The sequence below is a fragment of the Phragmites australis genome, chromosome 7, assembly GCF_958298935.1.
Source record: "Phragmites australis chromosome 7, lpPhrAust1.1, whole genome shotgun sequence".
Classification (NCBI taxonomy): Eukaryota; Viridiplantae; Streptophyta; class Magnoliopsida; order Poales; family Poaceae; genus Phragmites; species Phragmites australis.
In genome coordinates, this window is record NC_084927.1 from 15,199,959 (window position 1) to 15,223,533 (window position 23,575).

Below are 23,575 nucleotides of genomic sequence, written 5' to 3' on the forward strand. Positions count from 1 at the left end.
ATAGTTGCCTATTTTTACCGTCATCTTCTTGCAGTTGGTTCTAAATCTTATTGGGAAAATGATTACGAACTAATTGTGAAAATGATTTGTAGTAGTGCGACTATATGGAGTGGCCGCAAACTTTTTGAGAGGGAAGAGTGTTGTGACAAAGCAGCGAAGCACTATCACAATGAAGATAACAGTGACCATCCTGGTGCATCGATCTAGTGGGAGACCCACCAATATTTGTAGATCTCTAATAACAAGAACTGCGGAGTTGTCCAATCCAAATTCTTGGTCATTGCAAGGAACTTCAATGTGGACTAGAGTTGAGAGATAACTTACCCATATCACAGAAAAAAGTCATGGTGCCAAGTTTGTTCCCTCTCATTTACATTTTGTACTTTTATATTTTACTATTTTTATCTTCCGTATTTACCTTTGCTAGAATTGCATATCTAATTGTTAAAATTAGAACCTATAATATAAAACTTTGTTACTTTGAAGTATTCAAAGTAGATAAGTTTCAAGCACATATAGATAGAAATTAATTTAAAGATTTATCTTATTATTTCGGATCCGAATAGTTTATAGATATCTTAATTAAAAAACCACCCTTTCTCTTGTAACCGGTCCTTTCTTGCGGGATTTTCGGAGCACCAGCCGCCAAGATCGACAGGGACAGAGCATCGTTTAGTGTTGGAGCACCTCGTCGATGAGCCTGTCGACGTTGCGCATGGAACGTCCGCCGGGCCGCGCCGCGGCCACGGCGCTTTCCCTTAGCTCCGCCACGCGCCGCCGCATCTCCTGTCCCTTCTCTCCCTCCATGGCCTCTCGTATGAGTGCCTCCACCTCAGTGCGTCGCACCTCGTCGCCGACCTCCATACCGATGCCCCACTCGGTGCGCTTGTACCGGCAGTTGGTCTGCTGCTCGGCGAAGAAGGGCCAGCACACCATCGGCACGCCGCCGCAGATGCTCTCCAGCGTCGAGTTCCAGCCGGAGTGCGTCAGGAACACCCCTACAGCCTCGTGCGCCAGCACCGCCGCCTGCGGGCACCACGTCGACAGCATGCTCCGGCCCTCCGTCGCGGCCGCAAACTCTGGCGGCAGACCGGGGGACTCGTCGCCCTTGACGAGGTCCGGGCGCACGTTCCAGAGGAAGGCGTAGCCGGTGTTGGCCAGCCCCCACGCGAACTCGGCCAGCTGCTCGTTGGACATTACCGTGATGCTCCCGAAGTTGACGTACACGACGGAGCGCGGCGCGCGGCCGTCGAGCCACCGGAGCGGCGCGTCCTGCTCCTTCCACAGGTTGGACCCGATGGCGGCGACTGGGCTGTCATCGGGCACGTTGTTCCGCACCGTCAGCGGGAGCGGACCCACGGTGTAGACGGGTGGCAGGAGCTCCGCCATGGCGTCCAGCAGCGGCGCCTCGAGCTCGTCGAAGGTGTTGATGACCACGGCTGACGCCTGCGACATGGCGGCCGTCTCGTGGATGAAGAAGTTGAGCATGATGTCGTCCGGGTCCGTGGTGCGCACGAAGCTCGGGAAGTCGCGCAGGCGCAGGCCATCCCTCGGCGCGCCCGGGATCCAGTCGACGACGGTGGTGTCCAGGTACCCGTCGCAGAGCTGCGCCTCGTCCTTGAGCGGCACGAGGCCGCGCTCGACGAGGTGCCGGTAGTGGTAGTAACCGATGAAGCCGCAGGCGCTGGCGGTCCAGAGCGTGGCGCAGCGGAGCCCCAGCTCCCGCGCGGCGCGGAGCGCGAAGGTCATGGTGCTGTCGCCGACGACGCATGTCACGGGTGGCATCTCGCCGTCGCCGCCCTCGGCCTCGGCGTTGAGCCTGGCGATGAGGCCCTTGAACCTGGGCAGGCAGGTGGTCATGGTGGAGCGGCAGAGCGCGGGGACGTCCTGGGTGGCGTCGGCGTCGTAGCGCGGGAGGCCGTCGTCGATGGCGGCGAAGCGGAACCCGGGCGCGCCGTCGAGCGCCCGCGGGCCACGCGCGCGCAGGTGGCGGCGGTGGTTGAACTCGTTGTTGACGAAGGTGACGTGGAAACCCCGCGCGTGGAGGAGCTTGGCCAGCTGCAGCATCGGCGTCACGTGGCCCTGCGCCGGGTACGGGACCATCACCACGTGCGGCGGCCGCCGCTCACCCTCCGCCGGCGGCAGCGATCCCATGGCTTGCTCGCTACCACACTAAGTTCAGCTCGCCGCGGAAACTACTCGCTTGCTAGAATCTGAGGTGCAACTTGAGCTCCTGCCTCCAGCTGAGGTGCCGTTATATCGGTGCCGCCGTGTTCACGAGATGTTGGTGGGTTGGCGTCTCCGGAGATTGCGTGGTGTCTGCACGGCGGGATCGGATCGGGCCACATGCATTATTGTACGTGCGTCACGGTGTAGGCCGGGCTCGAGATTCGTGCACGGTTGCCTAGTAGTAGTATTTTGTTTGTGTACGGCGTATAATTTGTTGGGATTCTTGCACGTGGAAGTCAGTGTCGATCGTCTGGATTTTGTGCTGCACGCGGTCCACGCTCTTGCAATATTCTATTATACTGCACAAAATCAATGGGATTCTTCACCTGATCCCGTTTATTAGGAAAGTGCATTTCATAATATTGATTAGTCGGAAGCAGGCGGGGTTGCTGCTAACAAAGTAACAATTCACAGAAATAGTCCTAATCTACCTGTTGAAATGATCCTTCTTGTCATCTGCATTATTGACTATCCCCAAAATATGGCATTTTCACTATAAAATAATGATTTAGTGGGACACTCCTCTACAAATAGTTTTTTAAGCCGTCTGTGAAAATATTACTATATACAACTCTAAACTAACACTACTACAGAAATGGTTATTAGTGCTGGCTCAAAAACGTCATCAATGATGGCTTTTGAACTGACACTGATTACTCGGCTCTGATAGTCACGGAGTATCAGTGCCGATTTATGAACCGACACTGATAATGAGTATCAGCATTGGTCCATAACAAAGAATCGGCACTGATACTCAGACTACCAGTGCTGGTCCATAAGAATGAACCGGCATTGATAATCTGAGTATCAGTACTGGCTAGTGTAACAAGTCAGCATTGATACTTCTGTAGGCACAAATATATTATGAATTCAATAATATAGCATTTAAAATTTGATTTTAAATTTGTATTCAAATATATGTAAGTATTCATCATAGGAGGATATATACACATGGAACACAAATTGTCCATCCACATCCACAAATAATCATGAGTTCATCAATATCCACACATAAATATTATTATAGTTCACGTCATAGCTTAAACACATTGCAAATGCACTCATCCTAATTTTACAGTGCACGCCGAATCATATTGTCTTCATAGTTCACATATATGATATCAACTCCATATATCTCATCCAAATGGCATAGTTCATAAACTTAGCCACTCCATGACATAACGTAAGAGTGGACCCAAGCTAACATCCAAATGCATCATGTTGTTCTAGTAACAATCCTATAGACAAAGAGCATGAATATGAAGAGAAAATTTGATAATATATGAAACAATACTATAGACCAAAATCCATTGTACCAACCGTATCAAGCGCATGTAACCGCGACAGACTCATAGTCATTGAAGCCATATCCTCTCCATTCTACTTAAGCGCTTTCAATTTCAAATAGTTGTAGTCAGGTAAGATGTACTCAACTTGATCCTCAATCTCCTGCAAAACCACTGCCATCGCGTTTTTTTAGCCATATGGATCTAAGGTGATTGGATGCTAGAGACAACAATATTGATAGTTTTTTCATTTGTCGACATCTAAAAACTAATTGATATCTTTCTTGTACAACTATCACCTATAGTGGTAGACCCGTCTAGGAGAATGACGAGGAGCAACCCTGAGGTGGTGGGATGTTTTAATAGAGAGTTACAGATGGCTCCAAACAAGAACTGTTTGTACTGTTAATTTGAACATGATTTCGGATAAACTTTTTAAATCTTGACTATCAATATCATTTAAAATATATAGATTGGAAAGATGAAAATGATGTATTTAGATTTTTTTTCTTGAAATATACTTTCATAGCATCATAACTTTATGGCATTTTATAAATATATTTCAACATAAATAGTTGTCAAAGTTACATTATGGAGGCTGTATCGTTGTCCAAAAAGTCGAATATGTGTGACTAGATAGAGTTTATTTTAGTAAAAAATAAGTTTCAATTTGCTTTTAGGAGGTTTGGATAGTGAATGCAATTATCGTGCAAGTAAGAAATGATTCAATAAATTACAAAATCGAATAGTATAGACAAATTACCTGTTGTACTCATGGCGCCCATGCCTTTCAGAAATGAACATAAATTGTTTTACTTTAATTGCCCGCCCTTCCACGGCTTCACCTTGTTAAATACCACGCGTATGACGCGAGGGACCTAACTTTAAATTTGAGCCTTCTGATTTGTTGGATGGACGTTAGAGTGCCATATGCATCCAAATGAATTCATCTTTTTTTTATGCAGTACAGATCAACTCCCAAAGACTTCACACTTGTGGTCGCAAAAGGGGAAAATTACTTTTGTATAGACTTTTTTTCCCTTAGCATATACTAATCCTAATACCCTTCTCCTAACTCATCCACTACATCTATTCAGTGCTTCGACTGAGTTTACTCAACAAAAAACAAAAGGGAAACCTCACCTCAACAATTGGCTTGTTGGAGCAGATGTTCTTGTTGTGTTCCTGTTGAGGCTGGTGTTTTCTCCTACTTTCAAATACAATAGGCGATCCTCCTACCCGTTTGTTCTAAAATGAGTTTACTCATGCTTTTACAGTATATTGATTTACTGTTAAAAAAAATCATTAATCAATTCATACAATTACATATTCTTCATCCTATATTTAAGCCTATTGAAGTGTCTGTGGATTGTCCACCTTTCTTATCTTAAACTTGAACTATTTGGAGTTTGCAAAGAGTTAGTTTGCGAGTTTCATCCCTAATTGGCGCAGCTTAAATAAAATAATTGGAGTTCACTCCCATTACATGTTCTGTTGAGGGGTGCTGAAGCATAAGCGAATTACTTATCTTTTCCCATAAAATTAAAAAAAATTGGTGAAATATATAGTTGGTACATGTGACGCTAAGATTACAGCCATCACATGCATAGCGTCCAAAAGCAATCCCAGACTCTTCCGGCCATTGGGTACGGCAATCCTTCGATCATCTCAGGGGCCCAGGGCACATCAATAAGTGGGGAAGAAACGTGGCCGTGCATGGGAGCTAGCTGCATTATTGGCTTTTTAGGTCGACTCCCGCAGACCCGATATCTAAGGCTGGAAATGAATCGGATATAAGTTAAATAGAATATTTTTTACATTACTATCCATATTTTTAATATGAATATAAATATAAATCTGAATATCCTCTAATATAAATACGAATCGGATTGTTGGAATCCGAATCTATATTCGGATATCTATTCAATCGAGTTGTATGCAAATATCCTACACCTTTAACGAGAAGAATTTTTATTTTGGTCCGCAAAAATTCTTTCACATTTGGAAATACAAGAATTATCAAAATTTTAGAAATTTTGTTTGAAATTCACATCAGGAATTTAAATTTTTATCAAATTTGACTAAAATTTGATCAAATTTGACTGAATTTGTCCCAATTTGATTGGGTCGGAATATATAAATTTTGTTCATCTCTGAATTTCAAAAACTTTAGTGAAATTTAGTTCCCTAGTTGGCGGATACGGATATTATCCATTTCCATATCCAAATTCAAAGCAATTCAGATATCCACATTTGAATTTGAATCTCGAAAACAAATTTGGATATATCCATTTTAGTATCTATTTCATAAACAAATACCAATACAGATATCTATATTCGTGTTTTGACAGATAAAAATATCGGATAATTCGAATACTTGCTATCATTTTTCACCCCTACCAGTATCCCAATCCACATCCCTGTTGCTACAATGATGCGAACGGATTTGAGGGTTAGCTGGTGCTCCAGCAGAGCCCGTATGAAGTGCTACAGTGATGTGTGCAGGGTAAGTCTCTATATTTCGGGTACTCTTTTCTGTCCATATCACTGTTCACAGAGGATGACTATAGACCCAAAAAGATATGAAAAGTAATGAAAGATACGAAATTGTCTGTATCACTGTTCAGAGAGGATGACTATAGACCCAAAAAGATATGAAAAGTAATGAAAGATACGAAATTGTTTGTATCACTGTTCATAGAGGATGACTATAGATCCGAAAAGATATGAAAAGTAATGAAAGATATGAAATATGGTAGGTGATGAAGATGAAAAAAATAAAGGATACTGTAATAGTATTAGAGAATGCTATAATAACGTTATAGGGGATGGATTTTTAAAGTATCTACTAAAGGTAGCCTAAGCATACGTCACCGCATATAGCCATTCAGCCCACACCATACATGCATTAATTAGATCATGTTTGGATCAGCTAGAGCTTATAGAAAGCTGACTTATAGTTTATGGATTATTAAAAGTTGGCTAGTAAAAAGCTGGCTAGCCAGTAAAAAGTTGGGGCTGTTTGAATCTCTGAATTTAAGCTGGCTTATTATTAGTTTTAGGTGTTAATTATCTATAGTATCTTTACCATTATTATTGATATGCAAATGCGTGCGAGTGAGCGGGGTGAAGGGCAAAAGATCTTTTTAACATGCATTAGCTAAAATAAGCTGGCTTTTCCTAGCTTATGAGATTATAAAAAGCTGAGTAGTTGAATTATTATAAATTAGATAAAAAGTTAAGCTATTTGAATCATCTAGAGTTTTTAATAGCAGTTTTTTTATAAACTCTGACTTATTCAAAGTACCCTTACACACGCTAACACCAGCGCGGGCCCTCCATGACGCGATGCCTTCCACTACTAAACAGCACTACTACACAGGCGGGTGGAAACACCTTTTCACAGGCGTTTAGCGCACCCGCCTGCGACTGAAGACATGGATTTCCACAGGCGCAAAACAGACCGCCTGTGGAATTTCCATAGACGGTTCCTTAAGCCAACCGCATGTGGAAATCTATTTTCACAGGCGGCCCACTTTATGTGCCGCCTATAGATATGAAGATTTCCACAGGCGGATCTCTTACGGAACCGCTTGTGGTATGTATTTCTTTCAAAAAAAATATAATGAGCATACAGATTTCACACAGATTTCAACAAATTTCAATACAGATTTCAATATCACAAATTTCAATAGCATCACATATTTCACAGATTTTAATATTTAAAACAAGTACAATAATATTGACAACACCACAAGTCTTTCCTCTCCCACTCACAAAGCCTCGGATGGCTAGCTAATTCACCTCCGGGATCAAAGAATATGCCACTCTTGTGGATGACTTCGTGTAAAATAAACCTGCACATGTCACGTTGGATATTTTGAATATCTTTGTTTGTGAGCGATTGGTCGGTACATTGGATCATCCGTGCTTGATTGAAAACACAACTAAAAGAGTTAAAACACTCATGACAACGGAAACATAACCAAATAAGAATATGCAGGCGCAATAATGACTTATGTCCTCAGGGTTCATTGTGTACCTTCCGTTTACCCTAAGAAACTCGCAAACATAATATCCACAAAGAACGCTATTGAAATCTTGTTTGTGGCACTTCAAATAAAAACATGCTTCTATTCGTTAGTTCAATAAGAGTCTTCGTCATAAATAGTAAGATGCAAGCATTACAAATGTGTTATTACCGGAAAGTGTGTACGGATAGCCATCGCATCCGGTTTGGTCGTATCGTGTATCCCATCTTTCGTTACGTACCACTTGTAGGCCCTATTCGAATGCCAATAATTAATTATCAATTCATAAATGATTTATAAGAATTTTATGTATGGGGATTTCTTTTACCTCTGTATAACGTCAATGAAATCTTGATAGGATTTTTGTTTGAAATCAGCTGAGTCAAGGACCACGAGTCTGCTCGACTTCGGCATCAGTATTATACAAATATAGTGGTTGCTACATGAATACTTATGTTAGATTCTTGATCGATCAACTAAGTTGAATACTTATGTTAGGTTCATGACGTATCACACTTACTTAAAGTTGTAGGGAGCCAAGATGCAGTCCTTGTCCTGCATTTCTAGCATAGCCCTTCCTATGTAGGCTGACATTTCGAGCCTTTTTTATTTGGTCAAGTCTTTTAAGACCCTTGCTTTATCCTTTTTACTCTTCCCCTTAATCTGGGGGTCATCATTCCTCAAGTTCACGACCATGTTGTGCTAGGAAATTCGTTGCGGATTAATGAATCCGACGTGCCTCTTCAACTTTTTCGCATCGTTAAATTGCATCCTACAGAACAAGTCACTAGTCATTAGCTTCTATAGCATACATTGGTAGATATATGAATGTAGGGGCAGATTATATGCACTTACAAGCACCACACATTTATGAGATTGATGTCGAGTTTTTCGCAGCGGAACAAAGCATGCATGTCCTTAAAATCCAACATGAGAAAGGAGTCTCCGCTTAGATAAACGTTAGCGGGGATAGAAGCAATGGTTATGGAGAACCTCACGCGACATGCCCGCATGTACCATTCATGGAATTTCCTCATCTCCCATGGACCTTCTTGGAGTTGAAACGATGGCAGAAATGGCTTACCATGCTCATATTTCTCAGGAACATCCAGTATAGGCAAGAAATCCATCTGAGGGGTACTTAATGTTTTGCCAGTCTCTTTCGCCAAATCGCCCTTTGCTGGAGATTCCTGAGTGGATGATGCCTTTTGTTTTGAGGACAAAAGCCACCTCTTCACCGGATCAGGTAGAGTCTTCTCATATGGGGTAATCATTTTGGGGACTCTTCGATGCTCAGGTGATGAATATGCCAGAGACGGTGAAGCATGATGCGAAGATGCATGAGGCGGAGATATTGGGCGTGAGGGCGAAGCTGCCTGAGGAGGAGAGGCTTGGCTCTGGGGCAGAGTTGCCTAAGGCGTAGAGGCTCGGCTCTGGGGCGTAGGTGCCTGAGGCAGAGATGCTGGGCGCGTGGTCGATGCTGCCTGAGGAGGAGAGGCTTGGCTCTGGGGTGGAGTTACCTGAGGCGTAGAGGCTCGGCTCTGGGGCGTAGGTGCCTGAGGCAGAGATGCTGGGCACGGGGGCGGCCGTGACGCTGGCAATTGTGACTTCTGACGGCTGAAGATGATATCCCGTCTGGGCCACAGAATGAAGTTGCCAGCAGCCTCATCGAGAAGCTCGATACCCTCAGGTGTGCTGATGTCTAGCTTGTACTTCACGAAAAGTGGCTGTACCGAGTCCACTTGCACCTTGGCGTAACCGGCCAGAATGTCTTGATTGTGAAACAAACAGCCTGGAATGGCCTGGCCCGTGGCCGCCTCGACAATGAAGTCTCCCTTGCCTACCGGAACATGTAGCATGCAAGGGGTAGCCTCTGTGATGTCATCCACATGATATCTCTGGTTATCGGCCTACGTGGACCCAACGCTGCTCCGAAAGCCTGGGTTGGTTGGTTGCTCTATCAGCATTAATACCGCTTTTTCCTTCTCCTTTTCATTCCACATATTCATGAATTGGACCTTAACCTGTTCTTGTATATGTTCCTCTAGGGTCTTCTTATATCTATTACAGGTCTTGTATTGGCCCGCGGCGTCTGGGAACCCATGCTTCCAGCCCACTTTTGATCGTATGCCTCGAGTGCGACCCGAGTATTCCTTGTTCCCCAGGGCCTTGGTAAGCAGGTCATTCTCCCTGTCGGGCTCTAGAGACCTTTCCTTAGCAATCCCTTGAATGGTCTGGGTCACCTCTATGGTCTCGGGGCTATTGAAGGCTAAGTCCCCAGACTCAGTTCATTGTGACCGAGCGTAGACCCAGTTCCTGCTTTGCTCCTCATAATTTTTCAAAGGGTTGGGTTTCCCAGCCCGGGCAGCCTCTTCTTCTTGCCTCCTCCACTCAGGAATTTTGGGGGCGTACCCAGACAAGCCTAGGTGATGGTGGTGCTTGTTCTTCTTCGCAAGGTGCTTGAACGATTCACCCAGTTTGATGACCTTAGGTGTGGTCTTCTGCCTAACAAACTCTGCCCATTGGTCTGGCGTAATCTTTCCATATTTATTGTAGGTACCAGGTTCTTCTTCACGAATTCCTTATTCAGCTCACTCTTCCAACCCCAGAAGCTCTTTCCCATAGTTTTCAATGCATTATGTTTGGCGGCTTCCTCTGTTCCCGCGGGGAATCGGATGGTTCTCTGCAATGTTGCTCACCGGAACTCCTTCGCCTCATCCGGCAGCAACCGGCAATCAGTTATAGTGATTGGGACGTACTCCTTGACAAGAAATCCGCAATTGTTGCAGAATTTAGCGCAGGCCTCACGAGGTGCAACAGGCTCCCCTTCAACACCGACCTGTGTTATTGTATAAATGCCGGACGATAACTTGTTTCTGCTACGCTCGCCCCTTCTTCGTTTCAGCGTAGCCCCAGAGGGACCCAAAGTTTCGGGCACAGAGGTAGCGGTGGGTTGTGGCGCAGATGATCGACGTGAAGATCGTTGCACCCTGACCCTCTAGAGAGAAAAAAAAGGAGAGTTGAAATAAACAAAAGACATTCCTCCATTTAAGAAGTATAAAATGCATTGACTCAACTAAATACCTCTTCGGTAGGATCGTAGTCGTTGTCACTTTCGCGACGTCGGATCTCCCGATCGCACGGAACAGGGCTCGGGCTGTGATACGACCCCGAGCTTTCGCTGTTGTCGGAGGAGGACGACTGGTGAGGGCTTGGGCTCCTATCCGACCTCTTGCTTGCATCCGCCCCATCTTGTGCTGGTACGTCCTCTATTGGGAGCGGTGTCTGTGCCGCAGCACCCTCTATTGGGAGCGGGCTTGGGGTCTTATCAGACCTCCTGCTTGCTTCTGGTTTCTTAGACCCCATGGTACTTACTCAACAACTGGATTATCTTAGAGGAAAGAAAAGGAATCAATGTATGGATTTTAAACTTTTAGAGGAAAGGAAAGGAATCAATGTATGGATTTTAAACTTTTAGAGGAAAGAAAAGGAATCAATGTAACAGATCCAAAAAGATCCTAAAGGAACTGTGACTAGCAAATAACAGGAAATCTACGACAACCCATGGCCTTTTCCTCACTGTTCTGCATCTTTGGTCGACCTCCTGCTCTCTAACGAGGGAGTACGAGTTCTCAGAACAACTTGTGCGGACTTGGTCCTTGTTATCAATTTGATGTGCAGATCACGCCCCTATGTGTGATCCAATCTTGAGCATGCTGGTTGTTTTTAGCCAAGAAAAAATTATCCTGTAGGGACTACAGATGGTCCAGTTTTAATAAACTTGCAAAAAACCATACATCTTTCACAAATGCTACAGAAGATTTTTACCTCTCAGCCAAATAATGATATGTTCATTTCATTAAACATAAACAAATGTATTGCCCTGACATGCTAAATGTAGATACAAGGGATAAACTATGTTTCATTAAACTATGTTTCTTTAGGCAAAAGACCAAAGCTATAGATACAAGGGATGATAAGAGCAATATAATGGGAAGAATCATAAACTAACTTGATTTAGACCAAGTCATATTGAAGGGCAATCGTGATTGGCCACGTATTATGAATTCATTGCACATTTGCACATGCTATAAAAGTACCGAATGCTAGTTCAACTAGTAAACTGAAAAACACGATTATAAAAAGATAAATTGGAGTAACCACTCACATATACTAGTTCCTGCAACAAGCCTCGTACTGATTCATAAACACTCTAACCAGTATCCCAAACAGATGTATTGATCATTCAATATAGAACAACCTTTGGTACATGTGGATAAATTAACTCCATATCTTAATTAACCACCATAGAAAAATCTGAATATGGCCTCATGAAACGTAGAGTGAAAGACAACTGAGTAGGTGTTGCTTTGCGGAAGAGAGAAGAAACCGAGCCTGACTTCATTCTGGAGTGGTGACGTCAATTTCAGCGTTAAGCTCTATTGGCAAGGCCGCTAGGTGTGCCACCGAGCCTGACTGCGCGCATTGGAGCTCAGCTTAACGTAAGTGCTCATCTCCATCTAGAATTTATTCCCAAATGTGTTCACCCTCGGATGAGATCTTAAACAGGTGATGCATATACACACACGTACATGTTCAACGGTATTGTGGATTTTCCGTGCACTGAGGATCTAGTGCCCTACAATCTCTCCCTACTTTGTGTAAGGGGTGTGCACATGTGTACGTGCGTCCGTGTGATGTGAGTGAAGTATGTGTGTCCTAATGTACTCTCTCGAAAAAATCACATATAAGCAAAAAGCCTCTCTTTTTTTTACGGAAGGGCCACAAAAAATCACATAATGCTAAATACAGTTCAGCTAATGATCAATTTCAAATAGTTTCAACATTCATTGTATACAGATTAATGGCTTGCATTATCAATCGGATAAACATCATAAAATTTTCACATCATTTATATTCTTTACACGAACTTTAATCTATATAGCAATCACATGTGCACATCGGATGAACATCACAGAAATTGAAGTTCATCACACATGAAAAATGGTGACGCACAGATTTGGGCTCCTCCCCACGTTGCATCACAACGGCACGATGGCCGGCATGACAACAGCACGATGGCTGGCATCACAAAGAAAAGCAGGGCATCACACGGCCGGTCGGAGAACCGACTACGATAGCTCAGCTGGGAGGGGGATATGGAGCTACTCACCGGCGGCGTCAGCGCGGTCCAACTCGGCGGCGGTGTCGGCACGGTCCAACTCGGCGGCGGCAGCTCCTCCTCGGCGTCGGCACAGTCCAACTCCGCGGCGGCGGCTCCTCCTCGGCGTCGGCGCGGTCCTCCTCGGTGGGGGGACAAGGCGCGAGGCGGCGGCACCTCGTCGCAGATTTGGGCTCCTCCTCATCGTTGCATCATAACGGCACGATGGCCGGCATCACAAAGAAAAGCAAGGCATCACACGGCCGGCCGGAGAATCGACTACAACGGCTCAGCCGGGAGGGGGATATGGAGCTACTCACCGGCAGCGTCAGCGCAGTCCAACTCGGCGGCGGTGTCGGCGCGGTCCAACTCGGCGGCGGCGGCTCCTCCTCGGCGTCGGCACGGTCCAACTCCGCGACGGTGGCTCCTCCTCGGCGTCGGCGCGGTCCTCCTCGGTGGGGGGACAAGGCGCGAGGCGGTGGCACCTCGTCGGGGGCGGCGGCGTCGTGCGGTGGCCCTCCTCGTTGGGGGTAGCGGCAGAAAGAGAGAGCGCGGGAGGCGTACGGAGGGACTGCCTGACGGCGTGGTCGAAAGTTTGTCAAAGCGCTAGGGTTTTCAAGGCCGCACGCGGTTATATAAATAGAAACCATTTCCATATGCGGTTACTATCATTTCCATAGGCGGTTCCTTAAGCCAACCGCCTGTGGAAATCCATTTTCACAGGTGGTTCACCTCAGAAACCGCCTGTGGAAACCTGTGAAATGATTTTTTCTTGTTTGGGAAATACTATTCTATTACATATTAAAGCATCTTAAATTAAAGCATATACATGCCCTAAATTAAAGCAAAATCTCTCTTACATCATGCATACAAGTCCTCAATACAAATTAAAGCTTATCCTAATTTTATACAAATTTCAGGTTCTGTCACATTGGAAAATAATTCGCATAACATAGCACTATTTGCCTTAAACTGTTTTCCCTACACCATCTAGACGCATGTACGGCATCACAGATCTATCGAGGGTTGCTTCTACAAGTTTGATCTTTTCTGGATCTCCGAAAGGCGGCACATCGTCGAACTGATTGTACTCTTCCTCATCCTCCACATTCTCGACTCCGACAATTCTTTGTTTTCCGGCAACAACTACGTGCTTCTTTTCATTCGCGGGGTCGATTATATAGAAAACGTGTGCGACGTGATCAGAGAGTACCCATGGGTCATCTTTGTGGCCTACAATGCTGAGGTCGACAGTTGTGAAGCTGTAGTTGTCCACCACCATACCATTTGGGTGTTTGACCTATTTGCACCGAAAGATGGGGATCTTCAGATTCACTCCATAGTAGAGTTCCCAGATTTCTTCTATGAACCCATAGTAGGTGATCTTTTCCCCTGTTGTGTCACAGGCTTCTGTTCGAACACCGCTGTTTTGGGTCGTGCTCTTTTTATCTTTTGCTTTGGTATAAAACATGTACCCATTAATGTCATACGCTTGCCATGACGTAACTAAACTTGATGGGCCACAAGCCAATATTTTCACATTTTTTTTATCTACAGATTCACAATCCGGAAGGTTTTGGTTCTTGAACCATGTGGTGAAGCGACGCTTGTGCTCTTTCAAGATCCAATCATATGAGCGGCCTTGATTTTTTGTGTGGAGCTCATTCAGATGTTGCTCAACGTACGGTACCACTAACTGGATCTGCTGCAAGATGGTGAAATATGCTTCTTCCATTGATTTGTAATCATGATCGATGAATCTTTTCTTTCCTTTGGTCCCTCTCCTAGACAACCTCCCCTCATGTTGAGATACAGGTACACCAATCAGATTAGAATCTTTTATATAATCGATGCAACACTCAACGACTTCCTCGGTACTGTAGCCCTCAATCATGTAACCCTCTGGGTGAGCACAATTCCGTACATAGCCCTTGAGAATGCCCATGTACCACTCAAACGCATACATCTGATGCAAGAATACAGGACCCAGCGCAATTATCTCATTCACGATGTGAACCAAGAGGTGTACCATGATATCGGAAAAGGATGGAGGGAAGCACATCTCAAGTTGGCACAAAGTCTCTACCAAGTAACTATGTAGAGCACCCAGTTTTTCAGCATCGATCACCTTCTGAGCAATTGTGTCGGTGTATCAGGAACCAGGGGTCCCTGAGTCCCGAGACCGGACCGGCCGTCCGCCACGTGTCACCATCCCGCGAGGTCCCCCCTGCAGGATGAGGAAAATCTAAGTTCCGGGAGAAGGTGCTCGGGGCCACAGCCTCTGGTTCCCGAGCACCCCAGTTCCCCGATGACCCGCAGAGTCCAAGTACCGGGAAGAAAGTGCTCGGAGGGGTTCCCACTCGCCCCCAAGTACCATAGTCCCCCGATGGGCCGAACAGCCAAGTGCTCGGGAGAGAGTGCTCGGGGCTGCACGTGGCAGCCCCCGAGGACTCGGTCCCCCGAAGGATCTGCCCAAGTGCTCAGAAGAGAGTGCTCGGGGCTGCACGTGGCAGCCCCTGAGGACTCGGTCCCCCGAAGGGTTTACAGGAGTGCTCGGGAGAGAGTGCTCGGGGCTGCAAGTGGAAACCCCCGAGGACTCGGTTCCCGGAAGGGTCTAAAGGAGTGCTCGGGAGAGAGTGCTCGGGGCTGCACGTGGCAGCCCCCGAGGACTCGGTTCCCCGAAGGTCCTACAGAACTGCTCAGGAGAGAGTGCTCGGGGCTGCACGTGGCAGCCCCCGAGGACTCGGTTCCCCGAAGGGTCCTACAGGAGTGCTCGGGAGAGAGTGCTCGGGGCTGCACGTGGCAGCCCCCGAGCACTCGGTTCCCCGAAGGTTCGCGCAAGATCGCCCGACGCCCCGACGACCCAGAGGGACTCGTCGGCGGGGTGTCAGCCAATCAAAGGTCCAATGCCGCATTTAATGGGCACGCGCGGCCTGACATCCTGACATCCTGACATTCTCAGCTGCCCATGCCATGGTGTCAGTCCCTGCCATGCTTTGGTAGGGGGGCGTGGGTCCATTAATTGCACGGGTCCCGTCCCGTATCATCCGAGGTACCTCGGGATAACGTTGCTAGAATCAAAATGTTCCGCCTGCCACCCTGCCCTGACAGAAGAACAAGACAGGGTGAGCGCACCGGGCGCCTCTGTGGCTGCCCGGTGGGCCCTCTCAATGACGCCGGAGGACGTCCACAGTGGCGGGTGGTCGGATGCGCGCCGCATTTTTCCACCGCCCCTGTCACTTCACCGAGACGGAATGATGACGCCTTTCTCCGTGGCGCCTTGGTACTCGCGCCCTCTCTTACCCATTCAGGATAAGTCGAGGTCGGCGTGTGTATAAAAGGAAAGGATGGAGAACACATGAAAGCATAAAAAAAAAGCCAAGACACAAGCCTGACAAAGACCATACAAAGACAAGACGCGATCAAGAGAAGAGACTAAGTAACTTGAGACGAAGAACATCACAAGCAAGCTCGAGCAGAGCTAGAACACGGGAGCCTCAAGCTCTCTGTTAGGCAATACACCCTTGTAACCAGGCACATCCTTGAAGAATTCCCTTCAAGGAAAGATATTGCATCTACACAGGAGTAGGGTATTACGCCCCCGTGCGGCCCGAACCTGTCTAAACCCCGATGCATTTATCTCTTTTTTGCACTAGGTCGATCATCCCCCACCACCGGCCGTTGCATTTATTTCCATTTCCATTTGTTTCCCCGACGAGCTCGTTCAGGATCATCCCCCCGGCCGAATCTTTAAAAAGGGGTCTCTCGGGATCCCTGCGACAGGAGTTCATCCTCCGACAGCTGGCGCACCTGGTAGGGGGCAATATCCCTGGATTTGTTCGTTTGCTTTTTTCCACAGGAAAAGATGGCTGGTGGGCACCGTCTCCAGCGTTCCGGCTCCACTTCCAGTGACGGAGTGCTGCCCGACGCCCGGGAGAGCCCAGTCGCTGCTGCATTCCAGCAGCAGCCGCTATCCACGTGTGCGGTTTTTCCCTCCCAAGGGGATTAAGGCGCTGGGCCCAGTAGGGCCGCCGCCGCCGCCGCTGATGCACTTTCCGACCCCTAGCAGGAGGTCGAGACCCCGGCTGCTAGGTCCGCCTCTGGACAACGTCGGGTGCCACTTCGGCACAGACTCGCATTCAGCGAGGCTAGCCCGGGGAGCGCGCTGCTTGCAGCGCATGCTCTCCTCAGGCACCCGCCCGTTCAGGCCACGCCGAACACTCCGGAAGGCCGGTGGATCCAAGATGTCGTCGCTTTGGTTGGCACTGCTCGCAGCCAGGTGCAGGCCGGGAGTCCTCGCACCAGTTTGTGGCCAACTTCCAGGGCACATTCACGCGCCACGGCTTGGAGTGCGACCTCCACGCCGTCAAACAGCAGGAAGGGGAGACGCTGCGGCGCTTTATACAGCGTTTCAGCCAGGTCCGCAACACCATTCCGCGAGTCGCCCCCCATGCTGTTATCGTTGCTTTCCGGTAGGGCGTCCGCGATGAGCGGATGCTCAAAAAGCTAGGTACTCACGAGATCGAGACCACTGTGGAGGTCTTCGCACTGGCCGATAAGTGCGCCAAGGCTGCGGAGGCCAGGGTGTGGCATGCTCCCCGCCCCGCCACCGACCAGCTAAGTTCTTCCCGCTCCGACAAGCGGGAAAAGAAGAGGAGAAGGAAGTGCGAGGCTGCTCCCGTCGAGCCGACCCAGGGCCCCGCCCATAGGACGGCTCAAGAGCCCGACCGCCGGCAAGAGCGCCGGCCGGGCGCCGACAGACGGCCCGCACCCGCAAGGGCCCCTGCTAGGGCCCCTCCTTGGGCCCCCGTGCCCGCGATGGCCCCGGCACCAGCTAGGGCACCGGCTCCCGCAAGAGCCTCGGCCCCCGGCCGGGCTCCTGCTCCAGCGAGGGTCCCCGCTCCCGCGGGGCCCGAGCCAGGCAAATGGTGCCCCATACACCAGACCAGATGGCACGACCTCACGGAGTGTCGTACGGTCAAAGGACTCGTCGAGCAGCGCCAGAGGGAGCGCGATGAGTCCCACGGAGGAGGCGATGCTGAGGTCGCCCCCGACAACGCTGAGCTCGGTTTCCAGGAGCCCGAGCATGCCGTCACCTTCATCGACGGGGGCGCGTACACGCCTTCCTCGCGCCGTGGCATCAAGGTCATGCGTCGCGAGGTGTGCTCGGCAACCCCGAGCGAGGAGGCCGCTAGGCCCCTGAGGTGGTCGGACGCTCCGATCACATTCAGTATGGCCGATCACCCCGCAAGTACTGCAGCCGTGGGGCGACTATCCCTGGTGGTGTCCCCCACTGTCTGCAATGTTAAGGTCGGCAGAGTACTGATCGACGGTGGTGCAGGCCTCAACCTCCTCTACAAGAAGGCTTTTGAGAAGCTGTAGGTGTCCTCCAGGCGCCTAAGGCCGTCGCTCCCCTTCTGCGGAGTGACCCCCGGGCACTCCCTGCCCCTCGGGCAGGTCGAGTTGCCCGTGACATTCGGGAGCCGGGACAACTTCCGCACGGAGTGCGTCCTCTTCGACGTCGCGGAGCTCCCTCTCCCCTACAACGCCATCCTCGGGCGTCCGGTGCTCGCCAAGTTCATGATGGCCGTGCACTACGCATATCTCACGGTTAAGATGCCGAGCCCCGCGGGCCCCATCTCCGTGATCGCCGACTCCGGCGGCGCCGTCTCCTGCGCTGAGCAGTCATTCATGGCTCTGGTTTCAGCACAGGCCGAGGTCGATGGCTCTACAGGGGGCCCGGGACCCTCTTCATCCAAACCCCGACTCGCCGCTGACGCCTCGGTTCCGACGAAGGAGGTCATGGTGGGCGAAGGCGCTACCCAGGTCGTCCGGATCGGCGGTGACCTGGGTAGCAAATAGGAAAGCGAGCTCGTCGCCTTCCTCCAGTCTAACGCAGACGTGTTTGCCTGGCAACCGTCCGACATGCCCAAGATCCCTAGGGAGGTGATCGAGCATCACTTGGCGGTGCGTCCGGACGCCCGCCCGGTGAAGCAGAAGGTCCGGCAGCAGGCGCCTTAGCACCAGGAGTTTATCCGCGAGCAGGTCAGCAAGCTCCTCGATGCCAGATTTATCCGAGAAGTCCACCACCCCGACTGGCTGGCAAACCCAGTCATCGTCTCGAAGGCCAACGACAAGCTCCGCATGTGCGTGGACTACACCGACCTGAATAAGGCTTGCCCTTGTCATGGCCCAGAGTTTCTAGAACATGTAATTAAGTGCTAATGGGCATCATTAGCATCATTTGTTTTGTTTTGAGCAGTGTAGACATGCAATGTGAAATTTAACCGAATTTGGTTAAACCAGGGTTAACTGATGCGTTGTGAAGCATCTCCTAAAACTTCTATGGAAGTTAGGGCTGGTGATAATTTTAGAAATTAGTAGATGCCAGGAGGAGAATATAAATGAATTTTTCCAAATTTTTGGGGATTGTTTTCAAGGCATAAAAATCAGCACAAGTTTGAAAAGCTTGCCTATTTGGAGCATTTTCATTTGAAATTGGTGCAGGCTTTCTGAGTCAAACAAGTTCAAATGGGTTCCTTATGAGTTTTAGTTTCCAGCAAAATTTGTTTTGCAAATTTTGGACTTTGGGAAGGTGTTCAAATGGATGGCTAAAGTGGTGGAGATATTTTTGCCTGGCGGTTACTGTTCATACGGGACCCACTCATCATCCTCCCTCCTCACTCAGCCGCGCTGCTTCCAGAGCGCGGCGCCGGCTTTGTTGACTTCCGCGGCCGGCAAACCCAGCACGCCGTCGAGTCACCGACCGAGCCTTCGAGTGGAAGCGTCGTCGGCCTTAACCCCCCCTGGACGCTCTCTCGTGGTGTCTCTCTTCTCTCTTCCTCGCTTGCTCTCCCTGTCGCCCAGCACACCTCAGAGCAGAGCCACGTTACGCCGCGCCGCCGGCCAAATCGGATGCGCCGTCGACGGTTTCCATCGAGCCCGAGCCCCGTGGAGCCGTAGGGAGGAGCGCCCCGAGCTCCTCCGCCGTTTCCCCTCTTTCCCCGGCCGTTTCCCGCGCGGATTGGAGCCGCCCGCGTCTTCTTCCCCAACGGCGGCAACCGGGCTCCACCGTCTCCCGTCGCCCCACTGTTCTACAGCCTCACCGGCCTAACCCGCTGCACGGTGAGCTTCCCCATGCTCCTGTACGCCTTATGCGCGCGCCGTCTTCTCTCTGCCCGGTCGCCGGCACGGTGTTCCGTGGTGGTTGAATCGCCGCCGCCTCCCCACGCACGCCGCCGGTCGGGCCGCTATCGAGCTCGTCGGTCAGGAACCGTGCCGTTAGGTCTACGCGCTCACGTAGAACGTGTAGGTGTGCTCGGCCGGGCTTGTTGCGTCGCCGTTCGCCGTCGGCGCGTCAAAGTCGTGCCGCCGCCGTGCTAGTCTTGCCCCTCGCCACCGCTCGCCGTGCTCCGGCCATCGCCGGCGTAGACGTGTGCCCCCGCCGTAACCACGTGCTCGCGCTAGTGCCGTTTTCACCCTCGGCTGGGACATCCAGGCCGCCGTTCGCCGCCGGCGACGTCGCTCGAGCTGCCGGCGCGCTGTATACTGGGCGCGGGTCGATTTTGACTCGGGTCAAAATGTGCCGGCCCCACTGTCAGTCACAGCGGCTGGCCAAACCCGAGTGGAGAATGGTTTTGGATATTTAAGTATTCGGAAAATCGAAAAATGCGAAATTGGGTATTTGTTGAACTAATAAATCGGCTGAAGCTTTGTAAAATGCATAAGAAATGGAATGTGGCTCCAAAAATTGTAAAGCAAATTTTGTTAACTTTATATGCTCATGCTCTACTTGTTAAAATTGTTAGTGACCATGAAATATATTCTGGAATTTCTTTAGTTAATGTAATGTGCTTAAAGCCCCATTAATTCATAACTAAATATTGGTGACTCCAAAATTGATGAAATCAATTCTATAAATCTTGTTAGTTTATTCCCTGTTTAATAAAAATATGTACCTTCATTTTTAGCGCAGTTAGCATTCTAGATTGATTTAAGCTTTAGTTATGCGTTAATTAATCCGAGGATAATTGAATGGTTAACCCTAATCTCAATTAGGAAATCGTTAGTGCGTTAAACTCGTACCGCGGCGCTTTACACTGTTATTACAGACTATGAAACGTCATTCTTTGCATAACATTTATTGCATTGCACGCGTTATTCTCTCAGGGAACTTCGACCCGGCGAACGAGGCTGTCCCCGGAGGTTCCCGCAGTGGTGATCGTGACTCGGGTAGCTGTGAGCAGCAGCAGCTAGGGCAGCAAGGCAAGCATCTATCATATTGCACCGTGTCTACTTGAAAATCTAATATGTTATCTACGCTTATGTATACATTGCATGTGTCGGGTTCCGAGTTGGGTAGAACCTATGCCTATGCATTCTTCCATTTCGGTCACGTGTCATGTGTTATTCCATTGGAGCCTAGTGGTGTCGTCGTGGTCTACTTTTAGTTCGCTATGCTTAGTGGTACTTAGGCTTTCCGGTAGAAGTCGATGACGGCGTCCACCGTTGTCGCGAGCCTAGGGCTTTTTACCTATTCACATTTGTGGTTATGTTGATGATGTGTCGGTTGTTGAGTGGTGAGTTGAGACGAGGTGTGGGCGGTGTTAGGGGTGTCATCTGCTCACGAGGAGTCCTCAGGCAGTTCGGGAAGGGAACCCGGACACCGTAGACCGCTTGCACCGGTTAAGCACCGATCGTCGGTGTAGTCGGCTTTAGCACTTACCTTACTCACCACATGCTGATATAATGGTAGGCGAGCCGATTACCTTCGCAGACGTGGTCATGTGGGCCTCGTCATAGACGGTGTGAGTCCGGTTTGAGTCCGGGCTTTTAGCGGTATTAGTTTGCTCGGGGAGTAGTTCTAATACCGCCGTGCCGAGCTATGGTTGATCCACATGGTTGGGCCTGGTTGGGAAAGGTTGTCACGGGTACCCCCTTGTGTGCATCTTAGCGGGTGGCACAAGCCGTATGGTCCCTGTGTCGTGTGGGTCCAGGAGTATCCCCTGCAGGGTGTATAATCAGTTCGAACTGCCGCGCTCTCGGTCATGAGCATCGCTATCGCTTATCTCCACCGAGAGACCATGTTTTGGTCGTATAGTTTCGATGTGGGTTGTGGCATGGTTGGTTTGGGTGGTTTGTTCGGTATGTGGTCGGTGGTTTGGTGGTAATGGTTTACTTTTATACATTTGTTGTCTATATATCTGTTCTGATCAGTCGGTTGGCAGGGTCTGAGTGGGTGGTCGGTTAAGTCAGTTGCTTACACCTAGAGTCTAGGTTGCTTACCGCTTAATGAACTTAAACATGTCTTAATCCTTGCTACAGCTTTAAATGCATGATCCTTGGAGTTGAGAATATATATACTCATACTGTGTAAGACTTGCTAGTACCTTCGTACTAAGGGGTGCTGCCCTTAAGTTGTTTTCAGGTTCTCAGGTTGGCGAGGAAGAGGCGGTGTTCGGCTACTTTGTGCCTGCCGATCAGGGTGGCGGGCAGGAGTAGCACCTTCTACTCCGAACTCCGGCGCTTTTGGTATGGGGCCTAAGGGCATGCGGCTCCATACCCTTTTGTTGTATAGGTTTTTCTTCCGCTGCGTAGTTGTTGTTGTTCCTCTTTTGTTGTAAATTGTGGAAGCAGTTGCATGTTTAATAATTGTAATCCAGTTTAATTATTTGCTCTCTATTAAACTGTGTTGTGATATTTGAGTTGGAAGGCATGTGTTCCGATCCTGGGCACAAAACACGTGCCGGGACTACCGGAATGGTATTTTGGTTAATCGTCGAGGTTGTGATCATGAATAATGATTCTCCTGATGATTAGTTAGAATACTATTTGGACGGTTCCTCACAGCTTGGTATCAGAGCCTGGTTTAATTCAGTAGCCTAAACATAATTAGTGCGTTGTTTAGTAAGTCGACAACTCCACCTAAACAACCCACAATTTATGTTTACGCCTCTTCATGTTCAATATGTATTAAACTGCTATCGTTTATGCCCCTAAATTAAAATGCGTATTATGAGTGGCGTTTGTATATCTTATGCCACATTGTTTCGCTTTCGACCCTGCATTAATTCATGTTGAGCATTGCATCTTCGGCTTTGCATCGTCGGAAGGTAAGGTACGACGCTCGGTGGCGGTTAATCACCGAGGGCTCAGCCGGATGCGAGGCAGGGGCCCGGCATGTTCCGTACGGTGATCCGTACGGGAAGTGAATACGCTAGCAATGGCGTATGAACATCCACCATGCGATGAGAGACATGGTCGTCTACTCGTGTGGCGTTTACACGAGATGTTCCGTAGGGTCTACGGGAAGTGAATACGTCGTTGTCGACGTATGGATTGTCGCTTGTACGGCATGTGGTACAAGGGCCGTTCGCGCTCTTACCCTTTCTAGCGCGAAGGGTACGTTCTGGATGTTATAAACTGCCTGTGGTTTGATGCTTGCAGGTGCGGTTCTTATTTTGAGAAAGAAGCGGTAGTTAGGTTCGAGCATGCATCATTTCATGGCATTCATGCATGCATTCATATTTATACATGTGTTAAGGGATTCTAATAATGTATCCGGCGAATGCATGGTGCTAAGTCGGAGTTTGATGTTTCCCCTTTTGTTTTACAGTTCAGAATGGTTGTCACTCGGCGTGGTGGGGAAGTTCCGAAGGGTTCCGGTCAGAACAACCCTCCTTCACCGCTGACTATGGCGGATGTGCTCATGCAAATCGAGCAGAACCGCCAAGCGAATCACGCTCTCCTCCAGACGAACCAAGGACTCCTGGAGGCTCTCGTGCGCAACGCGGCTCCTCATGGAGGAGGTGGAGCCGTGCGCCGAGACGACTTTTCGGACTTCTTGCGAACCCAGCCGCCGGTCTTCT

The 23,575-nt window shown here is 48.9% G+C and overlaps 2 protein-coding genes across 2 annotated transcripts; both read right to left on the reverse strand.

Annotated features, from left to right (window-relative positions):
- Positions 1–526: 526 nt before the first annotated feature.
- Positions 527–2,291, reverse strand: LOC133924015 (UDP-glycosyltransferase 85A2-like). The gene has a single exon (XM_062369368.1). The coding sequence runs from the start codon at positions 2,152–2,154 to the stop codon at positions 673–675; it is 1,482 nt and encodes a 493-aa protein (XP_062225352.1). The 5' UTR covers positions 2,155–2,291; the 3' UTR covers positions 527–672.
- Positions 2,292–8,839: 6,548 nt separating this feature from the next.
- LOC133925413 (uncharacterized) lies at positions 8,840–10,912 on the reverse strand. Its single transcript, XM_062371350.1, has 2 exons — positions 10,787–10,912; positions 8,840–9,163 (listed from the first exon to the last, which is right to left on the reverse strand). Exons 1-2 carry the CDS (start codon positions 10,910–10,912, stop codon positions 8,840–8,842), a joined length of 450 nt encoding a protein of 149 aa, XP_062227334.1.
- Positions 10,913–23,575: the final 12,663 nt, after the last annotated feature.

Coding starts and splice junctions, on each gene's coding strand:
- LOC133924015 (XM_062369368.1), bottom strand. CDS start 2,154: ATGGGATCGCTGCCGCCGGCGGAGGGTGAGCGGCGGCCGCCGCACGTG.
- LOC133925413 (XM_062371350.1), bottom strand. CDS start 10,912: ATGGGGTCTAAGAAACCAGAAGCAAGCAGGAGGTCTGATAAGACCCCA. Junction 9,164..10,786: donor CAGCACAAGATGGGGCGGAT/GCAAGCAAGAGG, acceptor TATCATCTTCAG/CCGTCAGAAGTCACAATTGC.